Source organism: Brienomyrus brachyistius, chromosome 7, assembly GCF_023856365.1.
Source record: "Brienomyrus brachyistius isolate T26 chromosome 7, BBRACH_0.4, whole genome shotgun sequence".
Classification (NCBI taxonomy): domain Eukaryota; kingdom Metazoa; phylum Chordata; class Actinopteri; order Osteoglossiformes; family Mormyridae; genus Brienomyrus; species Brienomyrus brachyistius.
Window position 1 is genome coordinate 6,584,526 of NC_064539.1, and position 15,346 is coordinate 6,599,871.

The 15,346-nt window shown below is 42.0% G+C and overlaps 1 protein-coding gene across 3 annotated transcripts in view; it reads left to right on the forward strand.

Annotated features, from left to right (window-relative positions):
- LOC125746383 (astrotactin-2-like) overlaps nucleotides 1-12,826 on the forward strand; it is a 297,596-nt gene extending 284,770 nt beyond the window's left edge. For all 3 annotated transcript variants that reach the window (XM_049020314.1, XM_049020311.1, XM_049020312.1), the window contains exons 21-23: nucleotides 2,247-2,347; nucleotides 2,717-2,900; nucleotides 10,134-12,826. In XM_049020314.1, coding sequence (XP_048876271.1) covers nucleotides 2,247-2,347; nucleotides 2,717-2,900; nucleotides 10,134-10,371 — 523 coding nt within the window. In that variant the 3' untranslated portion in view covers nucleotides 10,372-12,826. The remainder of the gene's footprint in view (nucleotides 1-2,246; nucleotides 2,348-2,716; nucleotides 2,901-10,133) is intronic.
- The last annotated feature ends 2,520 nt before the right edge of the window (nucleotides 12,827-15,346 follow it).

Below are 15,346 nucleotides of genomic sequence, written 5' to 3' on the forward strand. Positions count from 1 at the left end.
GTACCAGTTCACCTTTAGTGATACTAATGTTATTGTGGCATATCAAGGCATAGTTGAACTTTGAGACGAGTAATTCGGATTTAATATAACCAACAGTACGAGTGTGAAAGGTTTAAGGAACAGGAACAAGGTTATAAATCAATTTGGTCAAACATTATACCATATACAAAGCAATGCTACATTATCAAACAAACACTGAAATAAACACTGTAGACACCTTTGTTTGTATACATACGCCGACACCCAAACACTGAATGTGGTAAACAATGCTGACGGACACGGCGACGTTGGTGTGGCATCGTGGGCAGCCATGTTATTGCGTTATTGAGCGGCTGACATCAGACCTAGCAACCGATCTCAAATAAATTCTTACAGCCAGTAGGTGACGGCCGTACGTACGATTAGTCGCAAGTCACATTCTCCACACATAATAGAGAAACTCTTACTGATCATGTTTCAAGCTTGAACAGAAAGTTGAAGCTTTTAGCTGAATATTTAAGAACATTTACAAATACCTGGCAAAGATAAAGCATGTTGTACAGTGTACAGATGATTATCGAGCAATTACCCTTTTATCCCACTGGTTATAGTGAATCAATACTAGGGGTACATCCCATCCATCTGAGAAGTATATCATTATGTGTGATTATCCCAGTTTATTTATTAAAATTCTCCGGTATCAGACAGTAAGTACTGTTTTACCATACTAATAGCTACAAGTGAAGCATGTTGTGGGCCTGTAATACAGCAACAAAAATATTATTATTGCTCTCAATATCCTATCCAATTAATTTCATTGTTTCGGTGTATCTCCCAGAAACGCTGTTTCCACATCATTAGTAGAATTTTTGGCTCCAGGTTGAGTCAACGCAGCATTTAATTACGAGCTGAAACGCTATATTTCTTTCCCAGCGGTGGGGCCAAACCCAAATTGTCACGAGGCGCGGCAGGCCAGTTCCTCAACAATTAAATGTATTTATAGTGGGTTTTGCGATATTTACAGTCCACCGTTTTTCGTTTCGCAACAAACCATGTTGAAAATCAAGCCGGCTATTTGCATATGAAATTGCGCGGAACACACCTCCACTGTTTGGGAATTTCGCGTACGGAAAGTGCCCTGTTTCCTTCACACTAGCTTGAATGGATTAGGCCTTTTCAGCATACCTTGTACAAAAGCCTGCTTTTTCCTGAGCTTCCCTTTCCCTGTTACACATTGCAGAGGGAAATCCTTTCAAAGAGTCCCCTTCAGTTAAAAAAATATGGAAAATGTGGCACTGATTTATATAAATATAACAAGTAATGATGCTTACTTTATAGAGGAAATTGGATGTAATTACAATAATAGTAACATCAGTAATGACAGTAATTTTAAGTCTGTTGACAATGTATTTACAATTAAAGTAAAAGTTAATCAAATGGAAAATAGTATTCATTTTACGTTTAGGCTGTAAATTCGTTTAGTCCCGTGGTCCGTAATTTTAGAGGAATGTGGCATGATGCTTGGCTCACCCACATTTTACAGCTAGCCTTCCCCCGGTTTTGATACCTTGATTACACATGCTCAGAGCTGTATGCATTGTAACAAGCTGCAGAAAACCGCCGTCCTCACTAAACTGTGTTTGGGATGTGAGAGCCGCGGGCCAACTTGGTAGTTTGAAAGCTGCCCCACCGCTACCCTCCGCTGCACACCTCAGACGTCTCCAGAGGATCACAATTAAAGGCTAGATGTCTGGGAAAAAATCCACCCCAAAGTGGGCAAATTGTTTCAGGAGAGCTGTTTCCTCTCCCGCACGCTAGTTATATAACTTCCAAGAAGCCTTTAGTCGTGTAGACAAGGGGGTGTCTTTGTTCTGTTATGACTAGGACTTACCGGGAGGGGGGATCCCTAGGGGGCCACGTGGAGGTAGAATATGTTTTGTATTTGTCGGGGTGTAACACTGTCATTACAGGCAGTATAAACTATTGCCTTTTCTGTATCACGTTCCAAGACAATTTAGGTAAGTAACAGAATTGGCACCGGACTCGATGAGAGCTATGGAGATCTGCGCAGCAGGAGTTTCCCGGCCATTTATAGGGGGTTGTAGAAATCACGCATGGGACGCCGCAATGATTAGTCTGGAAAATGTCACATTTGTACCCGAAGGATGAGTCCCCCCACCTTATCATGCTTCGGATATGTTTTTTTTTTATCCGGTAAGCAGCGGTTCGTTGCGTCGAGGTCATATGTCTGGTCCGCTTGGTTCTAGGTTCACGCTGTACGCCTTGGACAGTCGTGGGGGACGCTCCGAGTCCAGCTATGTGTCAGTCAGGACTTCGTGCTCCGTGGTGGACGACAGCACAGCAGAAGGTACGGGAACCACCAGCGACCCTCTCCATTTCTCTGCTCACACCCCCTCCCCTCCCTCCACTGAGCTTAGGTTGCATCTCAACACTTCTTGTTGAGACACACTTGCTGGCACAAAATTTACACTCACTTCACATATTTCTGCTTCACTGCATTGCCTGAATATATCTGTGTTATAATCACATTGGTAATTAATACCAGTAGCATAATTTTATGCATGCTTTTGTTATTATTAATATTCAGTTATACGGAAGAAAGGCCGGTGCTGCAATTTAAGCCAAAAACTTTATGACTTGCCTTTAATCAGAAAACTGCCCTGAATGCACACAGAGGTCAATATGCCATGGATGACCTTTGACCTCTGTCCAACAGAGATTGCTGACAAAGTGTACAACCTGTACAATGGCTACACGAGCGGCAAGGAGCAGCAGACAGCCTACAACACACTGATGGAGATCTCACCGCCAATGCTTTACCGTGTCCAGCACCACTACAACTCGCACTATGAGAAGTTCGGGGACTTTGTGTGGCGGAGTGAGGATGAGCTGGGACCGAGGTCAGTCACCCTTCCTAAAGATCCAACAAATCCTTTCCTGTCTGTCTAGCTGACTTCATAAGAAAATGTACAAGGAGCAGGAACTGTGGACTTCATTCTCGCCTAAATGAGAAAACAGGTTCCTAATCCTCCCACTGAGTTTGGGACCTGAGTGAAAATCCAGTTTTTGACCATGTTATCACCAAAGTTATTCCCAGGATTTTTAACCTGGATGGCCAGAACTGGAGTGAACTTATTAAATATTTCAGTCAATAGTCACATTTTTAGCAAATGCTTTTAGCTTGACCTGGGATTCTTTCCATGAGGTGTATAGAGGCTAATTTGTAATGCAGACAGGTCAAGGCAATGTATTATTTCAGGTAAAGAACTAGTATCCAGAAGGCTGTTGGTTCAGAGTCCTTTTTGTTGTATCTATATGTAGGCAGCTTAACCCAAATTGAATCAGTAAAACACCTAGAAGCATCAATTTCTCACTATTTCTTTTTAACAATTTTTTGCTCAGCCAAACAGACCTTTAAGAAATCCATTTATCAATTAATACAAACAGTGTATTTTCATTGTTATTATAATTGTCAAGGTTGTCAACTTTGATCAGCTGGCATGAGATTTTCAGTTCGGGACAAGTCTGCACACACATGCACATGTAACTGTTTAATTACCTTGTAAATAGTCTGTAGGGTTCGCAAACTATCCCAAGGTTTCTGAAGGCTTTTAATGGCATAATATAGATTTGCCCTAATATTTCTTGCGTGAGTACAACAGTCAAAAAGTGTGAGTGTCACGCCAGATGTGTGAGAGTTGGCATCCCTGTATTGTAGCATTGTGGGGTGGGACATTAACACGAAGCTACCTAATTTCTGCCCAGCAAAGTACATTAGGGCACGGGGTCATCTGGATAGTAAAGATGCTCAGTGATTGGCTCAGGTAAACATAAGGGAGACCCCACCTATCACTAGTAAGTTAGTTCAGCTGCACTAGGATACCTGAATCTGTACCAAAAACATAACAATCAACTTGATTAAAAGCTGATATTAACCGGTTTGAAAATGCGAGATTTTTATCAGGCTTCCCCAGGGCCGTGAGCAGGAGGCTGGATTCGTGACTGTCACGGCTAACGCGTGGGAGTCGGCAGCCTCCGGGTCAGTCAGAGAGGGATGCCGGCATTCTCCGCTATGGATGAAATCCAGACCTGTCCTCAGCTCAGCCGCTCGTGTTCGGCCAGCACCGGCCACGGCGGCAAGGCACCGATCAGGGCCGTGTGGCGTATTTCTCCAAAGTAACTGTGACTAATCAAAGATACGCCGGCCATTTTAAAAATGTTTTTAATCTCTGCACCAGAAAAGAAACGCAGATGGGCAGGGAAAAAAAAAAAAAAAGTAAAGGTCCTCGAGCGATAGGCAGCTTCTCAAGATTTCGTGTTATTCGTTTTGTGCAGAAAGTGATCGATAATTAAATTCAGTTGAGCTGGTCTGGATGAATACGAATTTCTCATTATTGTTGATTTATATATCTTTTCTAAAGAATTTACCGTGACTATTCATTTTACAGTACTTACTACTTATTAGTTATTAGTGTTTAATTACATATAATTTGACATGACTTGAATTCCCAAATCACTTCCTGTGAACCCAGTGCACATTTTCATTTATCCAAATGACTCATAGGTTTCATCTTTTCACCCAATAATGATATCAATCGCAAAATACAGCGAGCAGCAAAATATGGAGGGGTGGGGGACCTTGAATAGATCAGTGTAACACAGTGACTCTTCACAGGACCCTCTAGGGTTGTGGGTTTGATTTGCATCCCCAAAATTTATGTGTGGACAAGAAAAAAAGTGTGTATGTTTATTATTTATCAAGAGTTTAGATGATATACAAAAAGAAAAGTTTTTTTGTGATTTGGGAACCGACACTGCAGTTAATCACTTCCAGAGATGATTTTATTGTTTTTAGATTATCAGTATAGTCCTGAGAGCGGCAGAGGATGTAGTGTCCCGGCACCTAAACCCGAACGACCCCACTGAGCGCAGCGGTAAGGGAGCGTCTATGAAAACATACAGTTATGAAAATGCGTAAGTGCCTCAGGATGGGCGCTCCGGCCGTGCCAGCAAACGGCTGTGATTTCGGGCTGGCTAGCGGAAAACCGAAATCATCCTGCAGTAGGATATTTGACTTGACTCAGACTGCCCACATGGTGCTAATTTTGAAACGGGATCCGGTTGGAATGAAAGGCTTCTTGAGGTGAGAGGGACTGGAAAAGGGAGGCTGGGCTGCAGGCAGCACCCTGGCTGTAGGAAACGCGGCTTCTCTCCTGCCTTTTTTATCTGACCGTTCACAAATTAAGTCGCATCGTTTTGTTGCGTTAGTGTAGCTCTCCGTAGTGTTTATTTTCCCCATTGCATATTTAAATTACATCATATAATCTGTGTTATTTAAAATGCATGTTCGATGTAGACAGGTCCATTCAGATAGCTGGCGACTTAACCCGATGAGGCTTTAAAGTAAATGGAAAAAGACAGCTGGCGGCTCATTGATTGGTTATAGTTTGATTGGCAGGTTAGTAATACTACGCAAGGCGGCCGGACGGCTCTTTCGCATTACACTCGTTCGCATTACACTCTTTCGTATTACACTCGTTCGCATTGCTCTCGTTCACGTACATGGTGTGGTGCATTAGTGGCCAGAAAGCTTTTCATAAACAGTGTTTCCGCTTCTTTGCCCCATGTACTCGCATTTTGGTTTATATCGGCCCTGGCATGCCTCACTTATTTGGAGTATTTCTGAATCAGCTTCGTGAAGGTTCAGGAATGGGAAAGATACAAGTTTGCGTGCTTACATACTTATGCGTTAAAGGAGCACTAAAGACGCTGCAATGACCCATCGTCGGAAGAAAGATAATGCTGCAATGCCTCGCCATTCGATTGATTGATGCGTGTTACTGCACAGGCAGAGGTCATGTCATGGTGTTTGCGAAGAGATCGGTGACTAAAATGACAAACAGATATTCTGAAATACACTCTGACCTCTTACGGTCTTATTCTTAGCCTGAAAAGCTTGAAATGTTTGTAGAGTGTTTTAAAGGGTTTGTAAAATATGTTCAGTGCAGAGTGTATAAACGTTAGGTATCGATCAATCCTATTTTGTATAGACAGCCATGATGGGCCACGTACCCGTTCGCATTTTCCAGTTGATGCGCGCCTGTGTGTGTGTGTGTGTGTGTGTGTGTGTGTGTGGGGGGGGGGGGGGGGGGGTGTATATATTACATCGTGGAGGGCATTCTTTCTGTCCCCGCAAGGAGAAACTCAATTTTATAAAAGCCCGTGACTGAAATGGAAAAAAAAGGCGAAAGTCTTCTATTTTGGTTGATCACGGTAAGGACCAGGTACAGGTTAAGGCTATAATTATTGTGATTAGGCTGCACAGTCCCCACAAGGATATGCATGCAAACGTGTGTGTTTAATAGGGGAAACTCCCCCCATATATACCATTTAGGTTAAAGCTGGAACGTTACAATACGCATGAACAGCTTTTAATGGAAAGCCTGTTAAAAAATTCTTAATGACCACCCAGGATATTGTTTATTCATAAATATATATTTAATGCATTTATGGTGAGTCTTTATTTCAGTTAATAGTACAATAATAAACATAATTTATTTGTGTTGTGAGGTGGGAGTTTGATTGAGTTTCATCCAAATTCTGCACAATCTTCGGATATCATCCTCAGCACATTGTTAATCTCTTGGAAATAACGGAGATGCATCAGTACGCATTCCACAGAGCTATTAAGACCACTTAAGTCAACTACTATCTTAAAACGACTCCTCAACAATCTGTTAATCTGTTATGGAATGTGCAATTGCTATTTATAACTTTCACCGAGTGGCACACTCCCACGCAGACCTTAAACTCCCACACGTTTTACTCTGAATTGGGACTGGGTTTACTGGCATTACTGCACCATCAGGGCACGTGATCTAATCTCCTCGGAGTCCGTTTCTAATGTAAACCTTTCTGGAATTGTAACCATGGTTACACAGTACTTTAAGGCTTTACATTAACATGGTGAAGCGGAATTATCTAGTCTTTCTTCTCTATCCTTCACCTCCTTTTCAGCTCATATGCTCCTTAATTTGCATTTGCTTGCTTATATGACACTTAATCTAAGTGGCTTATATTTTTTATGCCTTTATACAGTGAGATAACCTAACAACATCGACTCAGGGTGCTAGTGGCATGTGACACGTCATCCTGCAGGGGGCGCCCCTTGAACCAAGGCTATCGAGCTTTAGCTTGGTTATGAGTTCATGCTCTTCAGCCATGTGCTGAAGTCTTAATAGATGGCTGTGTTTCCAGAGGGCCCTGGCTGGTGCGATATGTGCATAAGGCAGGTGCGATACATTGCGCCCGGCCACAGTTATACCTCACCACAGAGATCGGGGCAGCTGGTCACGTTACCATGTCCAACAAAATTACATTTCGCATACCCCCACAAGAGCCCTTTTATAGAGGCTTAGTGGTAATTTTATGAATGTATAAAAAAACTGACAATGAATTGATTTATTGCAAATTAGTATCAGTAGGAATGAAAGCTCGTGGGAGGCTACAAATCCCTCATTTCCACACGCATGTATCCTACAGTGGGGAGGGTCATACGCACACGCAGCTTGTTCACTAGCATAGCGGCTGATGGAAAGTGCTGATAACAGCGATTTTTTTTTTTTAAATAAATAAAGCACCTTACAGATCTCTGCACATTATTTAAGCTTTTGGTTGTATCACACAAAATAATCTTTTTGGGGGGGAGGGGGGGGATACAAGTTTTGCATCTTGTTCTGTTCCTGTCGTTGTCTGTAGCTGCTCATCCGGAGGCATAAATAATAAGTCTGGAATTAGTTTGTACGAAAGGAGGTTCCTTTTCAGTTATTTGAGAGGGTGGCCACCACAACCTGGGAAATGTCCTTTGGAAGGCATCAGCGTAAAAGACAGGGAGTTATTTACAGTCTAGGATCTGGCAGTGTTTGGGCTTATTGCACTAATGTACAAGCAGTGCTTTTAAAATGGCTCTGTTGGCCAAGGGAAATGCGATTGCACAGCAATACTTGCGTCATGCAGACTGGATCCCCGCCATTGCAATGGTAAAGGAGATGCCTTATTCCCCTCAGCGTCCATGCTGTCATCCCTGACATATTTATTTAGCATTGTTATTAAACTTTAAAGTACCTCAATAGTAAATTGTTAATCTATAAAAGTTATTATTATTATTATTATTATTATTATTCATACATTTGTGCTTCCTGCTGACAGCCTTTACTGCTTTTTGGTTAAGCTGAAACTACTGACATTGATAAGCGGCAGGTCGCTGGCAGACGATTCCACCCGGTCCTTTTGACCTCTCCCTGTCCGGCGGAAGAAATGTCTTAAAATAAATAGTGTCAAGACATTTCTCACCAAACATGCAAAATAAACATTTTTCCTGTGACATTCGGTCAGTGATGTTGGCAGCCCTTTTCGCTTGCTTAGTATTATTGTGTTACTCTCTGGACTGTGGAATTTCCAGAAAATTCTTGCCGTTTTTTTACATTTTTTTTTTTACCCTCCGAGTGAAGAGGGTGCTTGTACTCTGCGTTAATGCGAGACAGATGCCGACAGCTAGCAGGCTCTCAGTCTCGCTCAGGCGACAGCTCCGAGCCACCCCGCGCTCCCCTCACAGTGTTGGGGAGACGGCCGCTGTGGCGATGCCGGTAGACAGTGGAAAGGTCGCTGAAATTTAACAAAAAAAAAAAAAAGCTGGATATGCCGAGGATGTGTGGTGTGACGACTCCTCTTTGGCGTGGCGTGTGTGCGTGAGCGTGTGTGTACGAGAGGCAGTACCCGGAGCAACCCTGAACCGGCCTCTCACCCCCCACACACACCCCCCCCCCCCCGGCTCCCTCGGTCTCTTCCAGGAGTGTAAGTATGCTGCCAATTCAAGCCTGAGAAGGAATTTTCTTTCTCTCTTCCTTGCTCTTCCCTCTTGGACATTTCACAATCTGTATTCCCTGCCCTTGTGCATCAGTGAGTTACTCTTTACTGTAACTGGTCCTTACACCCTAACCCCTCCCCTGTCCAGCACAGACTTAGCCACCTCCAAGGGCTCACTCCGTTCAGGCGTCCCCTCCAAGTCTTTCACCTTCTTTACATGCTACAGCTTGTGGCGGTTTAGCGCCAGTAGGAGGAGCCTGTGTGTCGTTTGCAGACACCTGATTGGTAAATGCTTGGTGTAGTGAGAGAAGCTGGTTTTTTTACTGCTGTGGATCTTCCAGTCACAATCATGGTAAGAGGCTAGACACTCGCTACTATGCAGCTTTGAACCGGCTGGCAGCCGGTGGCCCCCGGTCGACCTGGAAGGATTCATTGATTCATTGTTCATTTTTTTGTCATGTATCAGGAGTTTTTTTTCAGTGGAACTGCATTGGTGCAGACAGTGATGATGCCGAATCCGTGAAAATGGAGACCCCCGCTAATGGTTTTGAGACGCGTGATGTGGGAGGCTGGTCTCATCTGTGACCCTGGTTGGTCCTCCACAAAGAAGCGGAAAATCACGCCTGAGCTCAGTGGTCTCCAGGAGGGTTTGGTGTGGCAGTGACTTGATGTAGGGCAAACAGCGTGGTGTACCTTAAGGTTGCACCTGATTCCCTCACAGATTCCCTTTCCTCTTGTTTCAGCATATCCTATACAGCCTGACATTTGCACACTAAATTTGAATTATTTAAGCACATGACTGATTTTATTAGTGCCGTTTACATTTAGCAAAGAACTAAAAATTGGCAAAATGTAAGGCAGAAAAAGGACAAAGAACTTAAACAGTTAAAAAAAAAAAAAAATATATATATATATATATATATATATATATATATATATATATATATACATACATACATTCATACATACATATGTCATGGTTTTTAATATTCCAACAGTCATACCCAAAACCAAAATTTATAATTCTTCATGCATTAAAAACATAAATGTCACTTGATTTGGGAGATCTTAAGTTAATGAAAATTGTAAGTGATTGATCCACACTGGAGGAGAGCAATATGCCACAGCCCTTGACCTATAGATATGGGCGGAGCTTCGTGCTGAAGCACATAGCGGCTAAGCAGCTGATTGGTCGTCTGGTTCGACAGGTTTGCAGGGGCCCATCTGTGATGATTTTTCTGTTTCCTCCCCACCCCCATCCCCAAAAGAAAAGCACACCTGATCATGCGGAGGGTGGAGCGGCTGAGCCGCTACTGCCGATCCCTCCTGCGCAGCGCCTACATCCAGAGCCGGACGGACACGGTGCCGTACGCGGTGTGCCGGAGCGAGGAGGCGCGGCCCGCCGAAGCACTGTGGCGCAGGTCCCTGCATGAGACCCGCCTGTCCTGCGTGGAGAAGCTGGCTTCGGTGCGCAGGAACAGCTACAGCAACACCAAAATGCGGTGAAGGGGGGCGTGATCCTCCCCTCCCCCCCATCCCCGACCCAGCAGAACCCCAACTCCCCCTCGCTGCTGCTCTAGAACCTCGCTTAGGACTGTTTCCTGTCGAACGGGAGGGGGCGTGCAGGCGCCACCGGGTTTGACGTCGACTGACTCGATCGACCGGAACGGACGCAAGTTGCGTAAATGAAAGCTGGCATTTGAGGTTATGTTTACCTTTGCCATTGAGGTAAAGTGTGTCCCCCACCCCTCCCCCAAAGCAGATCACGTCGGCCGGTTGGAAGACCCAGCTAATAATCACATGGTTACCATGGTGCTTTTACTTCCTTAGGGTACAAGACCAAACAAGGACAAGCTGCAGTGGGAAATGTAACCATAATCGACCAGTTTTCACAGGGCAGTGAGGAAGGAGATGGTGATGGAGGTGTGGATGGGGCAGACGCTTGGATGTTTTTAATACTTGAATCTGTGGGAGAGTCTTATTCATGGCCATGAACAGTGAACTTTATACTGCCAACTACAGGACAGCTGTGTGTCTTGCGTGGTGATGTCGTCCGATGTGAAGTGTAGCTTTCCCGGCAGAAGCAGCCGGTTTGTAAATGTTTGGTAAAAGCCATGTTTTCCGTTTGTCTTACATCGTCGCCCAGGGTGTGTTTAAGTATCACATATGTTAGAGTCTTCATAACAAAAAAAACAGGAAAACACAGAGCTTACGCACTGTAAGCACGAGTGCCCCTTGAAAAGAGACAAAGATAATGGTATGAAGAGTAAGAAACAGTGAAACCCCATCTCCAGTGATGGGATTCCTGCACCGGCCCCCCTGAAGGATTCCGAAATGGATGGAGGGAAATCACCAGGAAAAAAAAATTGGGAAATTACAAACATTTCTTAGGACTGCTATAAAAGAACAAACGAAAAAAAACAAACAAAATCCGTTTTATCGGTTGTGACTGTCAGTTATCAGAGTTGTACATATTAATTTGTAAATATGCAATATGCAGCTTTAATAGTCTTCTTTTATACTCAGAGTTTTTTGTTTGTTTTATTTGATGTGCATCAAACATTTTATGTGTTTGAGATGTTTTATTTTCTGGTGCCACGTTTTCTGTTATTTTTACACGTTTCCTCAGGTGGTGGAAGGTTTTTTTTCGTGGTTATATAGTCTTGGAGCTTTTTCTCCAAGTAAAGAGAAAAAACGTTACACTGACCTTTTCCAGCAGAAAATACAAGATAATGTGATATTCAGTGCTGTATTCAGTCCAGCAGGAAAGCACTGCTACTATTTAAACACTCGTCAGTACATAATTATGATCACCTAAGGGTTTTGTGTACATATATTAAAAAGTACTGTTTGCCTTTGCTAACAGACTACATATATATTACTTCTCTTTGAACTGGTTCTCCTTTAAATCAGTGCCATGTCATAAGAATCCCTCGGCCTGCCTCTGCGTTTTCTCCCTGGTGACAGGAAGTGCTACAGGCTGACTTCCTGTCCGCTGGCCCGTGTAGCTGTGGCAGCTTGCAGTGCGGTTAAGGATGTCGGCGTACAACTATAGGCCATAGTACGTTAGTCTTTTCTACCCTTGATTTTTCAAAATGAGTAACTGAACTTAATGCTTCAGTTAAAAAGTTACATTAACTGACAAAGGGGTGAAATTAAAGGCGGTGTGAGTCACTGGAAAAAAATGTCTGGTAAGCAGTGACCCCAATTTGAATAAATTTACACCCATTAGTGGGTTTGGCACCAGGAAGTGGATGCAAGTGGAAAGTGCTGGCTAACTTTGGCAAAAGCAGATTAAATGAGCCAGGAAGACCCGCCCTCATCACACACGGTCTCTGCTTGGTCAACGGTTACTCAGAAAGGCACAGAGGCTAATCATTGATATGTGGGCATGTGTGAAAACCCATACAGCCGAACAACAAGAGCAGCGGGATATTGGCAGGTTGCGATCCCGGGAACGGCGATTCGGGAGAAGGTGCTGCCTAATCCATGCCGTCCCCTCCCAGAATGCCAAGCTGCACTTTGTCCCACACAGTGCTGCCTTCAACAGCTGTGCAGCACCAATGTTAGTAAATTTCATCCTCTTAAATATTAGGCTTTGCATTTTCTATTGCTTTGGAAATTCTTGCACCATGAATACATTCCCAGCACCATATGTGCATAGATGTTTTTCTTATTTTCCCACAGTTTTTATTTTTAATGTGTGTCTGTAAGTGGTACTTCAGTGTACACTAATTTTTCTACTAGTTAAAGACTTCCATATACTTGCCCCTTGTATCGTTATTATATTCCATGTAATATTTATTATAATAAATCATTTTCATTGACAAATGTTATTGCTCAGTTTGAATTTACTCATTAAGTTGAATGTAATTTCAAATACACCTTTAAAAATGTATTTTTTATTCTTGAATTTCAATGGATTCATGCAACAATACAAGTAATGGATAATTAAATATTGTTGAAATCAATGCATTGCTGCGTGTAGTTTGCTATTGTTTTTCCTTTACTACAAACACAGAGAGTGTCTGCACATTGGCAATAAAACAAACCTATCAGTAAAAGTTACAGTGAACTGTTAATATCTGAATTACATTTTTATCAATGTAATTGTTTTTATTACAACCTATATGTTATCTAGTCTATCCATAACCTTAAGTACATTACCATTTTTAAGAACACTGACGGTTAACCAGTGATTTATTCCTAATTCATGACATGAAAAGCAGTATCTACTTGAAACTTTGTTGCTGATGAAAATGAGAATATATGGTATGATGTAAATCAGTAGTGCCACACACACACACACACACACACACACACACACAAATAACATCTGTGACAGCGTTCAATAAAAAAATCTAAGTCCATATATTTGTGATGTGTCCAGTGCATGATGGGATTGATGGTGAATAGCTAGCAAGTGCAGACCCTCTTTTTAGAGGTACCATGACTGTATATCGAGGTGTGAAAGGGGAGCCGACAGCTATGGGAGACGATCTCCACACTGGGAATGATGGGGAGGGAAACTACCCAAGAATGGCAAATGACAAAGTACGGTACTAAGGACACTAAGTCTTATATTTGTAGACTATTGTAGACTTTGCAAACTTCATATCAGAGAAAGAAGACTGACTGAATCTCTGTGTGGATTTCCCACCTTTAAGAAGCCTACATAACAGGTGACGGACATCTTGCTTTTACCATGTTTGACCCCAAGCCTCCGAATCTTATGGACTTGAGCAGATTCTGACAGCAGTCATTAGTGTTAGCGTAGCATTAACAGTGTCTCAGGATTATTTTGAGGGTGTTACATGGACATATCGCGTGACTTACAATCATATGCATTTTGAGAATCTAATTCCCCTGACTCTAGCAGGTAGTCTGAGGACTGGCCTCGTTAACTTTGATGACTTTAAACATGTTTGATTTGAAGAGAATATCACCAAGTTCTTCATATCCTTGCATAGTTAAGAGACATATAATCTTCGGTTTGTACAATTTACTCCTGGGCTTATAGCTGGACTATGATATGCGGGTGTCGTCGTCATTTCACCCAGCAGTACCTGCTGGTCCATTATAGGCTCATTTGGAGGCTAATCCAACTTGCTTGGGTCAGAAGGCAGGGGAACACACAGGCCGCACATATTACGAACAATTTAGAAATGCCAATTCAAGTAATTAATGAGACCTGAAGCCCAACTCTGCCCCTAGAGATGTGAGGACACAGTTACCACTGAGCTACCAAGTCTTACTTATATTTGAAATTATACCTGTTATACTAAAACATGTGGTGAATTACATGGAGGTGAGAAGAAAAAGACGAGCGAAATCAAGCTATGAGCTTACAAAAGTGGATATTTTGCATATTGCATATTGCTTTGTCCATTAATTCTTGACGTTTCTGTGATGAGAGATGCAATGTCCTTACAGGGCTGTGTGTGCATATGGTGGCTGGTAAGGGACAATCACGCACATTTTTTTTTATTTCAAGTGGCATGTAAAAAGTTGTTAAATTGATTTGCATTATTTAAGCGGGATGATACACATTATTGGTCAGGTGACTAATTTCTTAAGTAAACAAAAAAGTAGGATTAACTGTTAACTGACAGAAGAGCTTGGACACTTGTACACTCAGTATTATTCATCACGTGTGTGTGTGTGTGTGTGTGTGTGTGTGTGCAGAGAGAGAGAGAGAGAGAATATTTATGCACGCCAAGGTAAATGACTGAAACTTACAAGGCATTCTGTATTTGTATAAATAGACAGACACTTGCACACTGTAATATGCAACAACAAAGACAAAGTACAATATTCATCAAATCACTGGAAAGAATTATATAAAACTTTACGGAAAGAGCAGCACACTTCATCCCCGTGATTTAGTGGGACATCTTTTTCCTTTTTTTTGTGCAGTAAGGTTAGACCTACATTTCATGAACAAAAAAAAATATTTATATATATATATTTATATATATAATGATGAAAGAATAGAGAGGGACAAGAGGGGAAGGAAAAAAAGAAACTAGTTCCAATCATACCAAGAAAGTTGGTTTATAACAGCAAGGTAAAAAATAATTTAGATGAACACTGAGAATATAACTTAAAAGTATGACATTCTTAATAAATAATTCTACTATTTACACCATTATATATTGCTAAGAGATTTAAATTACAACGATACCTAAATATAGAAGCAGCAAACATTACAGGCATGAGGTACAGCAAAAAAAAGAAAACAAAATCATATGATGTTTACAGTAGACTGTTAACATATTCCTTTTTTTCTGAAATAATATCATCTGAATATTGATTCAACATTCAACTCCTAACTTGGTTTTATGGCTTCAGAAAGGTGCCCAGTACCATACAGTTTTAAGAAATAATAATAAACAAAAAAAAAACACAACAGACAATTTAAATTACAAGTTGTGTGTTTCACAGGAGCAGTCACGATATGATGAAATTCACTCTCACGTTT